This window comes from Bombus bifarius, unplaced genomic scaffold (genome assembly GCF_011952205.1).
Source record: "Bombus bifarius isolate JDL3187 unplaced genomic scaffold, Bbif_JDL3187 scf7180000009631_frag, whole genome shotgun sequence".
In the NCBI taxonomy this organism is placed as follows: domain Eukaryota; kingdom Metazoa; phylum Arthropoda; class Insecta; order Hymenoptera; family Apidae; genus Bombus; species Bombus bifarius.
This window is the reverse complement of record NW_022885245.1, coordinates 1-16523: the sequence shown is the minus strand read 5'-3', so window position 1 is coordinate 16523 and position 16523 is coordinate 1. Positions and strand designations below refer to the sequence as shown.

General features: G+C 34.4%; 2 protein-coding genes and 1 pseudogene across 2 annotated transcripts; 1 reads left to right on the top strand and 2 right to left on the bottom strand.

The window, feature by feature from the left end:
• Window positions 1–1062: 1062 nt before the first annotated feature.
• On the bottom strand, window positions 1063–3594 carry LOC117215462 (hematopoietic prostaglandin D synthase-like). The gene is made up of 3 exons (XM_033461826.1): window positions 3453–3594; window positions 2179–2346; window positions 1063–1233 (listed from the first exon to the last, which is right to left on the bottom strand). Exons 1-3 carry the CDS (start codon window positions 3592–3594, stop codon window positions 1196–1198), a joined length of 348 nt encoding a protein of 115 aa, XP_033317717.1. The 3' UTR covers window positions 1063–1195.
• Window positions 3595–9611: 6017 nt separating this feature from the next.
• On the top strand, window positions 9612–10923 carry LOC117215461 (annotated as a pseudogene).
• A 2559-nt stretch (window positions 10924–13482) lies between these two features.
• LOC117215463 (organic cation transporter protein-like) lies at window positions 13483–16232 on the bottom strand. Its single transcript, XM_033461827.1, has 4 exons — window positions 15901–16232; window positions 15167–15279; window positions 14761–14975; window positions 13483–14135 (listed from the first exon to the last, which is right to left on the bottom strand). The coding sequence occupies exons 1-4, from the start codon at window positions 16216–16218 to the stop codon at window positions 13783–13785; spliced, it is 999 nt and encodes a 332-aa protein (XP_033317718.1). The 5' UTR covers window positions 16219–16232; the 3' UTR covers window positions 13483–13782.
• Window positions 16233–16523: the final 291 nt, after the last annotated feature.

Here is a 16523-nt window from a genome sequence, read left to right as displayed (position 1 = left end):
TCATCCTCACTTTCGTCGTCGCTTTCTTCTTCCGACGATATGTCGTTACCATCCATGGCCGCTTGTAGCCGTGCGCGTAATTCTACTTTTCTGACCGTGGTTTTTAAACCCAAACTAGCGAGGCGCTCCTTCAACTCCTTCGTATTCATTTTCTCAACATCTTCATCTTCGTTACAATCACGCTCAGCTCTCTGTACGTTTCCTAAATCTCGTTGACCGGTTAGCTCTTCACCGCCCGTCGATCCCTTAGGATACGATTGTCCAGCCCTACACGCCCGATTCAGCCTTGCAATCAGCACTGACCTCGCACCCGATATAGGGAGGTTCATTCGCGCGAGCTTACTCCTCAGCTCCTCCAGCGTCGAACCCTCTTCACGCGACAATCGTTCGCCCCCAACGTTTGCCATTTTTCACACTACACAAACTTAAACAGTCAACGATATCGTCTTTTACCACACCGCGTACCGGTAAATTCACAACTAGCTCGAATAGCTCTGTTAAACCGTTTCGTTTTCTGTCTTGTCCAATCCCGGACGAGCCCCCAAAAATATGTAATATCGTGATATAATGTATTTACAAGGAGTGGACAATAGAGATGTTAATCAGACAGAAAAAGACGATTGTTGTTCAACCTGAACTATTCACGCCAAACGTACAGAAAACAGCGCAACTAAATAACTAGATAGCGACTCGACTTTTACCAAAACGCAATCAACACTCTCTCGGCAACGCCACTCGCAAACTCTGTCTCCGCTCAACTCGCACTCGGCTCCTCGACTCACACTCTGTTTCTCGACTCACACTCTGGCCGTTGTCGCATTCTATTGCCTTTTTCCTAGGCCCGCCGCACACGTGTTCTGCAGACGCTCGTAGCCAGGGTCACGTAGGTCTTTTCCACGAAACTATGCACTTGAAAAGACCGATGACACATTGATGGGCCCGACGGCGCCTCGGCACTCGCGACATTGTTCATAGTTCGCCCGATATTTCTTAGGCCTTTCGTCCACGATACTACATATATGTAGTGGTGTACTGGTCATCTTTTTTCCACACGTTTTTAGCTTTTTAGCTGTTTGTGTATGGGCGCCTAATCAGCCAATCAGAAATAGCCGGTATTCTATGAATCCTTTTCTTCAATGCTCGAAGAGCTGGATATTTATCCAAAGCTGATGCCCCAAACATATACTCGAAATTTTCAAGGGCCGCTGCAAACACGAAGTCCGCCCATGTCGTCTGAAAAAAGGTTTGTATACATTTATTTTGTACCTCCTCTATTAAACAATTTTTTTAATTTACCTTGAAACATGTGAAAAATCGAACTCTTAACTAAAGATCACTAGCTTTTTAGGAAGAATTTGGATTTTTATTTTATTGTCAGAATTTAATGGATAATTTTAGAAACTTCAACCTTTGGAGGTATTTGTTAATTAAAAATGACAAAACTGGTATTATGTAAAAAAGAGTAATGTGTATCCTGAATCAATGTCGAATGGAAATTAGACAGTTCTATAAAAATAATCCTTCTCACGATTCCACAACTTCATAGCTTAATTAAATACAATTCTTCGGCGATATAATTACAAATACATTTACAGGAATTGTGTAATATGATAAATATCTCGTTAAAGAAATTGAAATCGTAAATTCCGCGGATAACCAGCGTTTATCATATAGAGACAGGGATTTGCAAAGAATAAAAGTTGTAGAACGTTGAAAGGCGTTGAGAGAAACGTGATGTTATCCCGTTATTCGTTAACGCAACGCAGTTAAAAAAAATCCCGTAGGAAGATTACGATAATAGATAACCTGAGTCGAGTGTTTGTCGGGGGATCTAAAAGATTCTTTCGAGTTGAGCGTCTGAGATTGCAGAGAAGAAAATTTGGAAGCCATCGAATTCGTGATGTCGATAGAAATCTTCAGTTGGAATCGTTGTATCATAACGTAGTCTGCTTATTGTCGATAAGACTTTACTAAACTAAAAGTGACTACTAAAAGTTTCTATCCTCTAAATTCTATCTACGATTCTATAATCTAAAAACTGACTTTTGCAAACAAACTGTAACATTCGCTTAACGGAAAGACATACGTATCTTGTTTGTACTCGTCTTTTCACAATGAATTCTTGAACGTCTGTCTCTGTGGTGAGACAAATGCAAAGTCATCTCATCAGTTACTCACCTTGCTTCAAATCTCCAAGAGCATCGACGAGCACGTCGCATATCATCGCATCCCATTCGTTCCTTCCCATTACATCGTACTTCTTCGCCAAGTATCGCGCCACAGCGTTACTCTGCGCTACTGGTTTCCCGTCTATCTCCAGCACAGGCAGCATTTTATAAGGCATTGCTAAGAACAGACATGGCTCATATGAACACTGTGTAGAGGGAAACGATCGATAGGAAATCACAACACAGCTTCCGAGGCCGTTGCGTTCTTGTGAATAAATGAATCGAAATCATTTCGGTTTTAATCAACATGGCCTAGTAAAGAAATACAGAAATGTCTTCTTTCTCCTTTTTTTCTTTTCTTACGATTACGATGGACAAGGTATCGCGTGTTTTTGACTGTTGGGAAGAACCTAAAGTTTTTAAAATCAAGGATAAAAGATCGAGTATAAAATTTGTAATTCTCACGGAAAGGAACGAATCTGTCCGATGCGGTGTACTGAATGTACGAGGAACGATCAGTATCGTTTTGCGGGAAGACCTTATGCAATGATAGTGGACTTACAACTGCGAATAAAAAATTCACGTCGCATAATACCAGACACGGAAAAAATATTAGAAAATGTACACGGTTCTTGTAATGAAAATTGAAATGCAAGGAATATAAATCGAATGTCTCTTGCGAACGTAATTTTGTGTTTTACACCGACAGGATTGATTTACAGACTTACGTTGATTTTTGGTTTCTCTATCTGCAAGCGACATATAGGATTATATCGAAGACTATGTTGCGTAAATCTTTTATTATACTATTTACGATAGAAATGTCGCAACGGAAGATCGAATTTTATGTCTGCTTTGTTCTTTCGACTTTTTAGCTATGTTCTTGTTCATTTCCGAACTGATTTCAATTTTTTATCCTTTTTTTCCGACAAGTCCTAAAAAGTTTTTAAATTAACGAGAAACGTAGAAGTATTTTTGTATTCCTATTTTAAGTCACCTATTTACGGTTTTCTCAAAATATTCGAAATGCTTCGATTCATTGAAAACAATAAAGATTGCAACACAAAAATTCGAGAATCGTAAGTGAATTAAGTTGGTATTCGATAAACACGATATTGCGGAAGCAAAACTTAATGAAAAGTTCGACTTTATTCCGTATGAAATTTTACTTTAAGTAAGTTTAGCCTGCACGTGAAACGAAAGTTTTATATACAGAAAGTTTGAGTAAATGGTAGATACCTGAGAGTTGAACGATGAAAGTAAAAATCGATTCTTCACGCTTACAATCCTTGTATTCAGGCCAGAGTTCTTCGGGGATCCTCTCGTCGGTATACTCGATGCCAGTATATGCAAATATGTACCGTATATGTTCGGCACGACCACGGGCATTGAAGTAGATTAGTTTGTAGGTAGGTTCGTCGCTCATTTTCCTTGCTCTGTCAACTTATCGAGAAAAATGATACAATTAACTCGTGTAATTAACAGACTGTGTGCGTGTTTGTGTGTATAGAGAACAATTTATTTATAGATGGAATAATTCGTATAATACGCAAAATAAATCATTTAGAAGGCTGGAATATGTGTTTTTGAAACAATTAATTATGTCGAAAAATATTTCAAACGAGATATAATTATGAAAAAAATAATAATTAAATGTATGTAAATGCATGTAATAATAGTTAAATGTATGTAAATGTAATAATTAAATGTAATTAGTTTCTTTATACGCACGCGATATTATTGGCGATATATGAAGGTCAACTTTATTTTTTTAAATAGATATATTTATACGTATATTTATAGATATAAATACATATATTATATAGATATAATAGTATATATAATATATATAATAATATATATGTCGAGTCTGAATCTCCGAGTCCGAGCTCGAGGCGCCCTCCCGGGCAGGGCTCGCGGGAGATTGCGATTCCGTGTTGGAGTTCTCCATCGTCCGGTCGCGGGTGGGGTACCTTTATTGTCGATAGTGACACTAGTGACGAGGGCCTCAGGCTTGATAACGAATCCGCGGCCAACGGGAGGACTAACATATAAAAAGCAACAGGATACACGAAATAATATAATTCTGACTAGGACAACATAAACGCAAGAAGTGTTGATATTGAAAAAAATATTTAATTTTGTATATAAATATTTTCATATTTAAAAAAGTTTCCGGACGCAGGAAGATTTACAAACAAATAATATCATAAACCGAATGTTTCATGATCCTTTTCTAATTAGAGTGTGTGACAGCATGTGAGAACGTTTCTTAAAAATATGACTTATTGCAATTACTTAATCGCAATTATAAACGATTAAGACCTTCTCACAACGAGGCAATCTATCCAAAGTATAAAACTCGTTATACTTGATGAGAAAACAAATCTCTACTTAGATTTCATTTCGTTTCATCGCGTTCATAAAAAGTGAATTTGTATGAACACATCGTGCAATTTAGTAATTAGGACCGTTGATCTCGCTGCAACATAGATGGATAGAAAAAAGCCATTTAAAATGATACAACGTCGGGAAGACAATTATGAAAATTATAAATGGAACACAAGATAAAATTGTTTAAGATTAATTCTTCTTTTTTTTTTTTTTTTAATCGCGAGTGTTTGCAAACGAAGTTTCAATCTGTTTACAATGATAGCAATGAGAGGAGGATGTCTATGAAAGTTATAAATGCGATATTGAATAACATTTCTGCGAGTGGGTTTGTTTTTCGTTACAAATGTTTTTTAAACGAATCTGCAATCTGTTGGAAACAACGGAACAGTAACGGGACGACTGATAGGGAAATAAAAAAGATCGCGTTTTATTTGAACAGACAAATCTTTGAAATCTATTCGAAAGTCTATTTGAATTGGTACGAGCTCGAAAGGAACGGCGAATACTATAGAAGAAGGATTAATTAAAATTCTTATTAATCTGTACGCTTTGTATATTAAATACCTTGATCGATGCCAAGATAACAAATTATTATACGAAACAGTGAAGTATCCACGTCTGACATTAATATTGAGTATTACCATTACTGTAATTTAATTTTTAACCGATCCTGAAAATTCCTTAGAACGTAAAAAGTATAAAATGTTACTGTGCATTTCAAGATTAAATGCACTGTAATTTAGAAACAGTTATGAAGCGGAAACAAATAATTTATTCAGAATAAGAATTCTACGTAATCATGTTAAAAAAAAAACGTACTTATAACGCGTTTAAACTCCAAATATGTAAAGACAATAAGGGAAAAAAATTAAACGAAGAATCGTAAATTCACACAAGATTTTATCCAAAAAAAAATTGGCCTGTACCAATATTTTTATTTGTCGTTACAAGTTACGAGGGTATTAAAAAGTTGGCCACGAATGGACCAGAGATAAGAATTTATCAGACTTGCTCTCGTAAATTTCAAGACGTTGCATCGGATATTCTTGAAAATCTTTGGACAATGGCCTCGATATTTCGCAGCTTCTATCCTCGAAGCGGAAGAACTCGGCGTTAAAAGCGACAGAACTGGAGAAACCCGGTGACCGCGAGCCTTTCACGCTCTCGACAGATTTCTCATCCCTCGTAATCCTCCCGGTGTCACCCAATTTCCACCCTCGTATTGCGATTTGTTGCTTCCAACGAGGCGACACCTTGTCTTGTGATTTCCTTTTTCGTCGCGTGAAACACGACCGAACACTTGTTCAAACACACAATTCGTATTTATCTAACTCGACAAAACGCCGTGTCATTGAAACAATAGCATTCTTTGGCTTTTATGTAAATTCCAATAAATTATGATAATGTTCGTGGAGACATTATTGCTACCTATTTTATCTGTCGTGATCCAAATTGATTTGTGGCTACGTATGTATATATATATATTTGTATTTTCTTTTGTTCTTTCTTTTTAATTTATGTGATCTGAGAATTACATTTCTGAGAGTTCGGTGAAATTCGATGCTTTATTTTTATCAGTAGAATCTTCCTTGTCATTGTCAGAACGCAGACGTTTACGCGTTTACGGAAAGTTTAAGGATACAAAAATACAGAACAATGTAGAAAATATGCAAGAATATGTAAAATATCGAAAGTACAGTACTTCTAATAATACTTAGTAGCATGCTTACAAACAAATTTCTTTTGTATTTCTTGAAATTGCGTAAAGATTCGCGGTAATTATCGGATTTTTGTCCTCTTTTATCTGCTTTTTTTATTCGCAACTTATATGAGATATGAATTAATATTCAACGACGTGCGCTCTGTGCCACGAAATGAATTATCTCGCGTTAAGACTGCGGCAATTCTTACGTTTGATATTTCATTTAACGAACAGCCGCGCGTTCCTGAGTTTAAAAACCGCCACTCTGAACTTACGCTGAGAATAATATCAGGAAAAGCGAACGAGAGATGATTAGAAAGAAAATGCGAGGAGCAGTGAGGGGGATATTACTAGACTGCGCTTTTTTGTGCAAGTATAGCAGGATGTTTGGGAGTGTAAAATTTTAACGAATGCGTATAATATGAAAAAATATATGAAATATCCAAGGTATAGTTTTATTAAACTTACTTTTTATAATGCTTCGTAGGTAAAACAATTTTCTATCCAGATTCCACTTTCTCAATCATATTTTAAAAAATGCTCGATAAGGAGTACAATTTTCTACCCTTTCTAATTATATCTTCCAAAATTCTTGATAGATGAAACAATATTCCACCGACGATTTACTTTTTTAATTGTATCCCCCAAAATATGGACCTGCTTAACGTTTAGATATTATTATTTTTTTCGTTGTTACTTGATACGGCTAGCAATTAAATAGTGAGAATAAGAAGAATTGGAAGTGCCATTTTCGAAAAAGAATTTTGGTTTTAAATTGGAAATTAAATTTGGTTTGGACATATATGACACAATTTGTATGGACAATGAAGAGTACGAATCTACGAATTTCGAGGTAAAAGTATTGATATATGTATCGATATTTCTGGTCGTTACAATATCTCTAATCAATACAAAGTTCTAACTGAATGTTAGAATGTTAAACGTTAAAACGTTTAAAACGTTAAAATGTGTATCGAATCGTTGTAATTCCAAAGATGTCAATTGATGTAATGTAATAATAAAGTATAAAGTATAATAAAGTATAAAGTATAATTTCGTCTGTGGTATAATCTTTCTATTCCATTTTGTTACGTCGCACCGCGAGCAATATGGCAACGAGATGTCACCGGATACTCGCAGCGTATCCTCCATAGTTTCAAGTACCTTCCATAAATCTCATAGATTTCCTAGAAAAGGTCCTTCAAACCAAACAAACGTCTGTTTCCGAAGAATTTCTAAAGACTATTGTCTACCCCGACTGGACAAGGGAAAGTTAGTTTTTCTCACGTATGCTGCAACTTTCCTCCCACTAACCACATTCTCTCGAGGGCGGTTAAGACCCTTCGTTAACCAATTAACAACGAAGCCACTTCCTTCACTCTCCTAACTAAAATCGTCACCAACAAATCCGATGGTCCCGTGCGCTAGACACACCCATCCTTAGCTTTCCTCCGAGACAGCATCGTCTCCCAAGACAGTTCTGATTTTACATCCTTCGAACGGTCAATATCCTTCCACCGGGTAGGACACACCCACAGATCAGTCACTCATTCATCTCGTACATACGCACCAGCGTAACTGCCTTCGTTATAAGTTGTTGGAATAAACGGTGAAATATAACTTACTATACTGTGTCATATTCATTTAACCACCTCTTATCTTAACCGAAACAGGGGAACGACTACTTCGCGGCGTCGATTCACCGAATCGTAGCGAGAATTTACGCCTCTCGCTACTGCGACTGCGTCTCTCCGCGAACGGTCGTAACACATTGATCGACAGAAGTACTAAACTCTAATAACATAAATTTATATATTTTCTATTTCCCAGCCACCAGTTTTATAGATTTTTCTATCTTCTGTACTACCTTTATCCCTTTTATTTTTTCTTACATGAGATTATTGTAAATTTAATATCATTTGTTCGCAATATTTGTCCTTGAATTTGAAATGTCGCGCTTCAATGTTGTGTGTTGTTCGACGTTTTATCCAACGATGTTTATCGAACTAGTTTATGAATACGTACATAATCATTAAAGAATCTATAAACCTTACTAGTTTGTTTTTACTAAGTTTTGTTACAGAAAACATGTTCTCATAAATTTTCAACTTTAATTTATGGAAATTTATTAACCTTAAACTATAAAATTTTAAACTATAAAATCATTCAATGAGTCTTTCCGGATGTTTTTATGTAGTCATAATTTCACATATCAGCACAGCTCCACCAATAGGATAAGAGTTACGTGGAAGCAACAGGGGGGAAGAAGAACATATAGATATCTAAAGGTTATTTTTGTCTCATTCAAGTTTCTGTTAACCGGCTTGGAAATTTCCTGTGCTTGTTTCGACTTTGAAGTCTTAAAAAAAAAAATTGTAAGTAAATAGTATATATATAGTATATATATCCCGAGTCAAAGTTTCTCTTTATAAATAATAAACCGTTTAAAAACTATATTTTGTATGTTTTTTCCTTATTCATAATTAAATAATAAATATGAAATACTTCTACAGAAAGCCGACATCCTTCAATTAACCGAACAGCAGATGATTTAAAAATTAGTAGTTGAAAGAAATAAATGTTATTACATGTTCATAATTGATCGATAAATTTAAGTATACAATTAGAAAATGTTTCTTCTTTATTGATAACTAAATAATACAGATAAGATACAAGATACTTGTACGAAAAGTCGGCGCGTCGTTCAATTAACGGAACAGCAGAGGATTTGAAAATTAGTAGTTGAAAGAAATAAATTTTATCATATGTTCATAATTGATCGATAAATTTAAGTATGCAATTAGAAAATGTTTCTTATGTTTGGAAGAATATATAATCACTGCTGAATGTTTTGTAGTTACGAAAGTTGTATACAAACATACATTGTACATACGACTAGTAATGGTACTAAATTACTGTTAGAGGGTCTTGGGTGTATAGGACCATATGGTTAAATTAATACTAGGGATAACGAATCGCGCGAATGTAATTAATATTTTGAAATGCGTTGTTTGCATTAATTGATAGTTTTCTTATAAACTTTTTTATAAACAATTTCATTGCTATAGAAAAAAGATAAATGCCGGTAATATGTCTATCCTACTTAAATAGAAAGTGCAATATTTCGTTATAATATTTGGCGCAAGTTTATACATTATTACATCCAAAAATAATATTCTTTTTATATCTAAGCTATATTAAAATATAAAGATACAAATAGCTATGCGAGTAGTTAGTAGTTGATGCTTTTTACTTAAATTGTCTTATACTTCATAATTTGTAATAATATAATTCTTGTCATCAATGATTCTTTGTTTTTACTTTGTATATATTATACTTCCAGGAAGATGCCGCTCTATAAATTGACTTACTTCCCAGTTACGGCATTGGCAGAACCAATCCGTTCTTCTTCAGCTATGCTAGTATTCCATTTGAAGATGAACGTATCAAAAAGGACGTCTGGCCAGAAATAAAGCCCTGTAAGCTTAAAATTTAAAGAAGTTCTGTTTCTTAAATCTCATCTTTCCTAATTTAACTAAAGTAGCTAAATAAAGTAGAACACAATTATGCAGAGTATAACAGAGATTATTGTTTACTCTCCATTGCTCTATAAGATATGTGGGAGAACAATAGGTATTGTTAAGGAGACAATGCCCTTTGTTTGCTGATAAATTATCAATAAATTAAATTATATCTTTCCAAAACAGATAACAGGAAGCTAGATATTTAAGAAGCATCATAATCTGTTTGTTCGATAGAATCTTTGATTCTATTAGTTGTATGTTTTTAGTGACTCCTTATGGCCTGCTTCCTATGCTCGTAGCTGATAGAAGGAAGGTTGCTCAGTCTACAGCTATTTGCCGTTACTTAGCCAAACAATATGACTTAGCTGGAAAGACTGACTGGGCAAATCTTCATATTGATGCCACTGTTGATACTATTCATGATATTCGTCATAGTGAGTATCCAGTGCTGTTTTGCATAAATCTTATGAGAATCTTGATAACAGATAGTACATATCTGTTCAGGTATTTATTAGTTGAAATCCGATTTAATATTTGATTTAATCGAACGATACACGTATGTCAACAATACAAGACAAAGGATTAAAAAGGATTGTAATTCTATCTTCAGTATCATTTAAATTTCGCACAAGACTGTATTCAAGTTAGTATAACATTAGCGAATAGTATTTAACTGAAAACAAATTTTCAGAAATTGCCGCCTTCCACTATGAGGAGGACGAGAAGGTCAAAGCTGCAAAACGCAAGGCTGCTGAAGAGACGCTGCCGTTCATTTTAGAACGTTTGGACCAGCAAGTGAAGGAAAATGACGGCTACTTCTACGATGGTACTCTCTCTTGGGCTGATTTAACATTCGTTGCTCTGCTCGATTATTTGAACTTTATGTACAAGTCTGATCTGATCGAGAATTACGAGAATCTGAAGCTGCTGGAGAAAAAGGTCCTCCTTCTGCCCAAGATCAAACACTGGATTGAGAGACGCCCAGTTAGCGAATTCTAAACTTCACGATTGCTTATGGTTTTATAAGCGTTTAAAGATTGCGGTCTTAGTGTGTTGAGAGAACGAAGAACGAATCGTGTTGATGGAAGTTTGTATGGAATATACTGATTGCTTTTAACATTCATTAGTTCCAGCTATTACCGATATTTTTGTCATTTAGTTAGGGTTTTCCCTTTAGATTACGTTGTGATAGAGAACTATTATTTGTGTATTCCTACAGAAACATACGAACTATATAAACTGTTGACACGATGTTGTGCTTTTGTATTATAGAGATAATAATAAAACCATCAAACAATCATTAATTATGTTTTTTATTATATTCATTAAGAATTGAAGATTACCTCCTTGGTGATCTTGATAATATCGTATTTTACAAATGTTGAACAAAAAAAAATGTATGATTATTTTATTCAATGCGTTATGAGGGTTGCTTTAAAAAAAATACGAGTTACATATTTCTTTGAAGAAAGCATGATTTTTATCGATACAATAATGTTCTTCTGTTATCGCTTTAAAGTTGAGTACTTCGTTGATTACACGAGAGAACTCGCCTACAGCAAACAAGATACGACCGTGTGTAAAGTAATTAATCTGGTTGCTCGTTGCTAGCTACACATAAGGCTTGCGTAAAAAAAAATATGCATTTCAGTTCAGGCGGAGAATTATGTAGGAAGTCATTTTGTCGATCAATAACTTAGTTAATAAAAGATCAAATTTTCATGTACATAAATGTAAGTAACGTTCAAGTATTAATCATTACATACAATTTTTGTATAATTCGATATCTTGGTCACTTACATCTTACAAATGATACATAGATAATATTTATGAGATACATTGGAGCTATCTTTTAGTTAACGCCATTTTTTCTTGTTTTCTCTGTACTTTTACTATTCTTCCAAAAATATCAAAGGATCGATGACTTCAAATTAAACTAGAATTGCTTCGGTATATTGTCAATCAATGGCTATTTGTATTCACATCTATATCAAAGGAAAACCGATTGCAAAATTAATTACCCTTGCAACTCCGCAATATGAAAATATGTGTGATCGACCTTGAAGATGACAAATCTCAATGTTTGAAGTAGTACAAAAAGATGATAATTTAATTTCGCTTTATCAAACTGTACAAAATTTGTATACACATACAGAAAAAAAACGGAGTTCAAACATTAATCAACATGAATTATCGGTTATTATTGTTGAGTAATTATTAGGATTAGAGTTTTGGAGTATCGATCGTATCGAGATTTAACTATCGGTTTCCGCAATTTATTGTTTTTCTAAATTATGTCTAAATGGTATCAGTTTTTGAATATTTTATAGTTTACACTCCAACATACTGACGTAAGCTATCGAAAATAATTGTAAATTATGCAATATCATTTTTTTTATATTTCATAATCTAAATTTCAATCTATTTTTTGTATTTAACATCCCTTATTTATTGTTCGTGTTCCGTCTTGTACGTTCTTCAAAAAATCTTAATTTTTTTTTCGATAAAATCTTGTGTGAATTTACAAAAAATACGATTCTTCGTTTAATTTTTTTCCCTTATTGTCTTTACATATTTGGAGTTTAAACGCGTTATAAGTACGTCTTTTTTTAACATGATTACGTAGAATTCTTATTCTGAATAAATTATTTGTTTCCGCTTCATAACTGTTTCTAAATTACAGTGCATTTAATCTTGAAATGCACAGTAACATTTTACACTTTTTACGTTCTAAGGAATTCTCAGGATCGGTTAAAAATTAAATTACAGTAATGGTAATACTCAATATTAATGTCAGACGTGGATACTTCACTGTTTTGTATAATAATTTGTTATCTTGGCATCGATCAAGGTACAAAACTCGTGGCCATACACCACGTTGTCCATATTATTTTCATCTCGATAATATATTTTGTATATTTATGATGTTATTATTTTACTAGTATAACGATTATTGCACTATATTCTATAAGATGGAGCTTTTGTACGAACAATTTCAGGAACTTTTATAACAAAGGAAAGTACTAATTTTTAACATTAACTACCCACGACAATTTACGACAATTACTTTAACCTACGTTCTTACTCTAATTCTTATTCGCTCGCCTAATGTTTGAATTTTTAATCAATCATTGTTGATGAAAAATTGCGATGATAATTGCATTGCGGATCTTTATGCAAATGCATATTTTCGTGGATACAATAATACAATTGAAAGATTTGATACAATCGAAAGGACTTGGGCAAAAGTATGTTTCTATCCATTAAATATCATCGATAGTGCTGTACTTTTGGATATTTTACAAAATTTTGCGTCATACGCATTCTATAAATTTTCGTATCTTCGAATCACCCATAATTGCATAAAAATCCACTGTTTTGTGATAATGAATATTAATGACGGTGGAATTTAAGATTCCCGGATTCAGTAACTTGTCTTACTCTAATACATGTATTGCACGTTTTTGGAAGACTAAAGATTCTTTGCTCGAGATCAACGCGACAAATATTGTACTTCGTGGTGAACGTTTCGCTACAGCCTTTCGACCTCTGTGATCGAGTTTACGCTTTTCCTCGATTTTATACTCGATCTCCGTAGCATGCTACTCCTTAAAGGCTCACCGCGAAGCGACGCTCTCATCGAATTCCTCGCACTGCATTTAGAAAATGATCGGAACATGGCGACCGGTGGTGTCTCTTCGTCCTCGCGTTTCCTGTCAAAACATTGCGTTTAAAAATATTGAATCCAATCGCTTAAAGATTTGAATAACTTCCCAACTCGATCCTTCTCTTCTGTTCAAAAGATTTAAAAAGCATTTGAAGAAAGAAGATAGTCCAGTTTTCTTTTGAGAGATTTAACAGATTTTAAGAAGAAAGTAATACGAAAGCATACGAAGATGTAGATCTAACAGAATGCTTGAGAATCTTGAACTTCGAGCTTGAAGATCTGTGAATATCTTTGAAAAAAGGAGACCGAAAGTTCCTTTATGTGATTTTACCTTCCGATACAAGGTATATCCCACATCTTCTGATCTTTTCCAAAATCCTCGCTGTCCTGCAGCGTCTGCGGAAGATCCTTATTCAATGTTTCCGGCAAAAAGAGAGTCAGAAGACCGCCCATAATTTCGAGTGTGCCCAGCACAAGAAGAGGTAGGAACGAGGACACAACATTGAGATAGACTACGAAGGGTGCGAGGATACTAGCAACGTATCCCATTATATGTATCAAAGCTACACCCTGAGCTCTAACCACAGTTGGTAATACTTCAGCCGCATGTTGGAGACCGATATTGTATGAAATGTTTATCCAAAATCTACCGAGAATTGCCAGAGAAGCTGTATATATACCTGAAGAAAAAATTTTAGCATTAGTTTTTAATTCTAATTTTTCATGAAATAATTTTAGAAAATTTTAAGGAATAAAAAGGGAAGAAATTATTTTATCTGTCTGTAATTTGTCTGGTTGTCTGCAATAGTTGATACAAGCATTTGCTAAGCTTAATATAAGCGTGCTTAGCTCTAAGCTAAGCACAAGCAATAAGCTTCTTATCTATAAAACGTTAATCTAGCCAATTTGAATCTAAGGGATTGTATTATGGATTACGGCTACTGAAAGCCATATAGCACTGCTGGAGCGCTGAAGCCCATCATTTTGAGGACTATTGCCAACGCCCTTTGATATATGCGGAAATACGAAGCGATCTTATGATCAAAGCAGTAGAAGGGGAAATAAAATATCTATACAACGGATACATGATAGGGCTTGGAAACTATTCTAGCAATGTAGCAAATAATCTACAAGCATTTGCATGTTATAAATATTCCAAAATATACATTTTCTTCCTTTCAAAATGCACAATGTTATACGAATGAAAAATATTCGTCTGATTAAGTCAGAATTATCGACTTAAGTTATTTAGAAGATTGATCAGTAATATAGAAGGGTGAATATATAAAAACGAAATGTACGAACTATTGGAAACGGCAGAAGCCCAGATGCTGAAGATACCAGAAATGACGAGGGAACCACACGCCAGCCATCTTCTGCCCCATCGATCAAGAACGAGCGTGAGGAACGTGTCAGCAGGCAGCTCGGTTGCTGCAGCAATCGTGAACGTAACAAACACGTCCAGGCCTAAATTATCGACGTTTCGTACGTGACCATCGAACACCAAAGAAATCGCCATCCTATATTTCGTAAAACAATTTCATATGATAAAGAAAAGCACGCTATCATATTTCATGTGAGAAGCAAATTCCTTGCTTCAGAAATGAAGTATTTTTAGACAAAAGATATAAAACTGTTCGTGAGATTTTTACAAGATACAATTCCGATTTTACGTCAATCTATTTGATATCTGTTTAATAGCGATACGAACCAAATAACAATAAATAGAATCGTGATATTCCGTAGTCGTGGCGTTCTAAATAGATCCAACACGGAGTACGTTTTGTCTGCTTCCTCCTCTTTGCAGATTCTGGCACAGGTTTCCTGTTATTAGCAAATTTTTAATTTGTTAATTTTTAATTAGTTAATGTCGTTTGTCTGTTTTTCTTACAAATTTATGTGAATCTGTTATGTGTACAAAGATTACGATAAAATCCGGAAGAAAGTTTATGTTATATTTATATGAGACGATCATTTCGAAATAGTTTACTTGGACGTTCGCAAATTTTTTCATTTTACTTTATAAAACATCAAACCTCTGAAAGTCGATTATCTCCTTATATCGTACATTAATGTTAATATTGCCATGATCTATTCATAGACTGAGCAGTTTCCAAATGTTTAATCTATTTGTATAAAAATTTTCAAAGATAAAAACAATATACAAATTCAATAAATAACATTACAGAAATAGACAATAACAGACAATAACAGAAATTGACAGCAATTTATCGCTGGCAATTTAGGTGATGAATAAGATATAAAATTACTAGGTTGTAAACAAATTTTCATTACGTAAAAGACCCACTTAGACTTCTATTCAAAGAAAATGATTATATGATATGCTTAAAGGCATATAAATTGGTATTTATAGAACGCACATAAAGCAGGAAAGATCATAAAAGTAGAAAATACGGAAAAGATTGCGGTAATCGGTTTATTTACCCGGAATCGTCTATAGATGTCATCGGGCACCTTGGTGCCGTTGATTCGCTCGAATTTACCAAGGATTTTAATGGCCCTGTCTATCTGACCTTGGCTGACCAGCCATCGAGCGCTTTCCGGTATCAACCATGGCGTACCTACGGCGGCTAGAACAAGAGGAACTGAGGTGACAATACAGGTCATCCTCCAGTCGGCCAAATAATAGGCGATCCAGGGTAGAATGCAAGTTGCAAATATGAAGAATATTGCGATCGACATATTCGCCACGAATGTCCTCCACTTTGGTCCAACGTATTCTAATACTGGAATAAAAAACATAATATTTAGAAGAATCATCTGTAAAAGAAATATTCTGTGAATAAAGAATGGAACAATATATTAGGTTGTCGCAGAAATTTCTTTCGTCTCGTAAGGAGATAATAGACGCATACTATTTTTTGTTTTATATTATTTTATTGAATTATATTCATTGGGACAAAATAGATCATACGTAATTCAATAAAATAATATAAAACGAAAGAAACTTTTGGGGCAACTTAACGCAATATGAAGAAGAAAAATTTGAGTTACAAATATATAAAAAGTAGATATACAATATATATATTAATTTAACAAACGTGTTT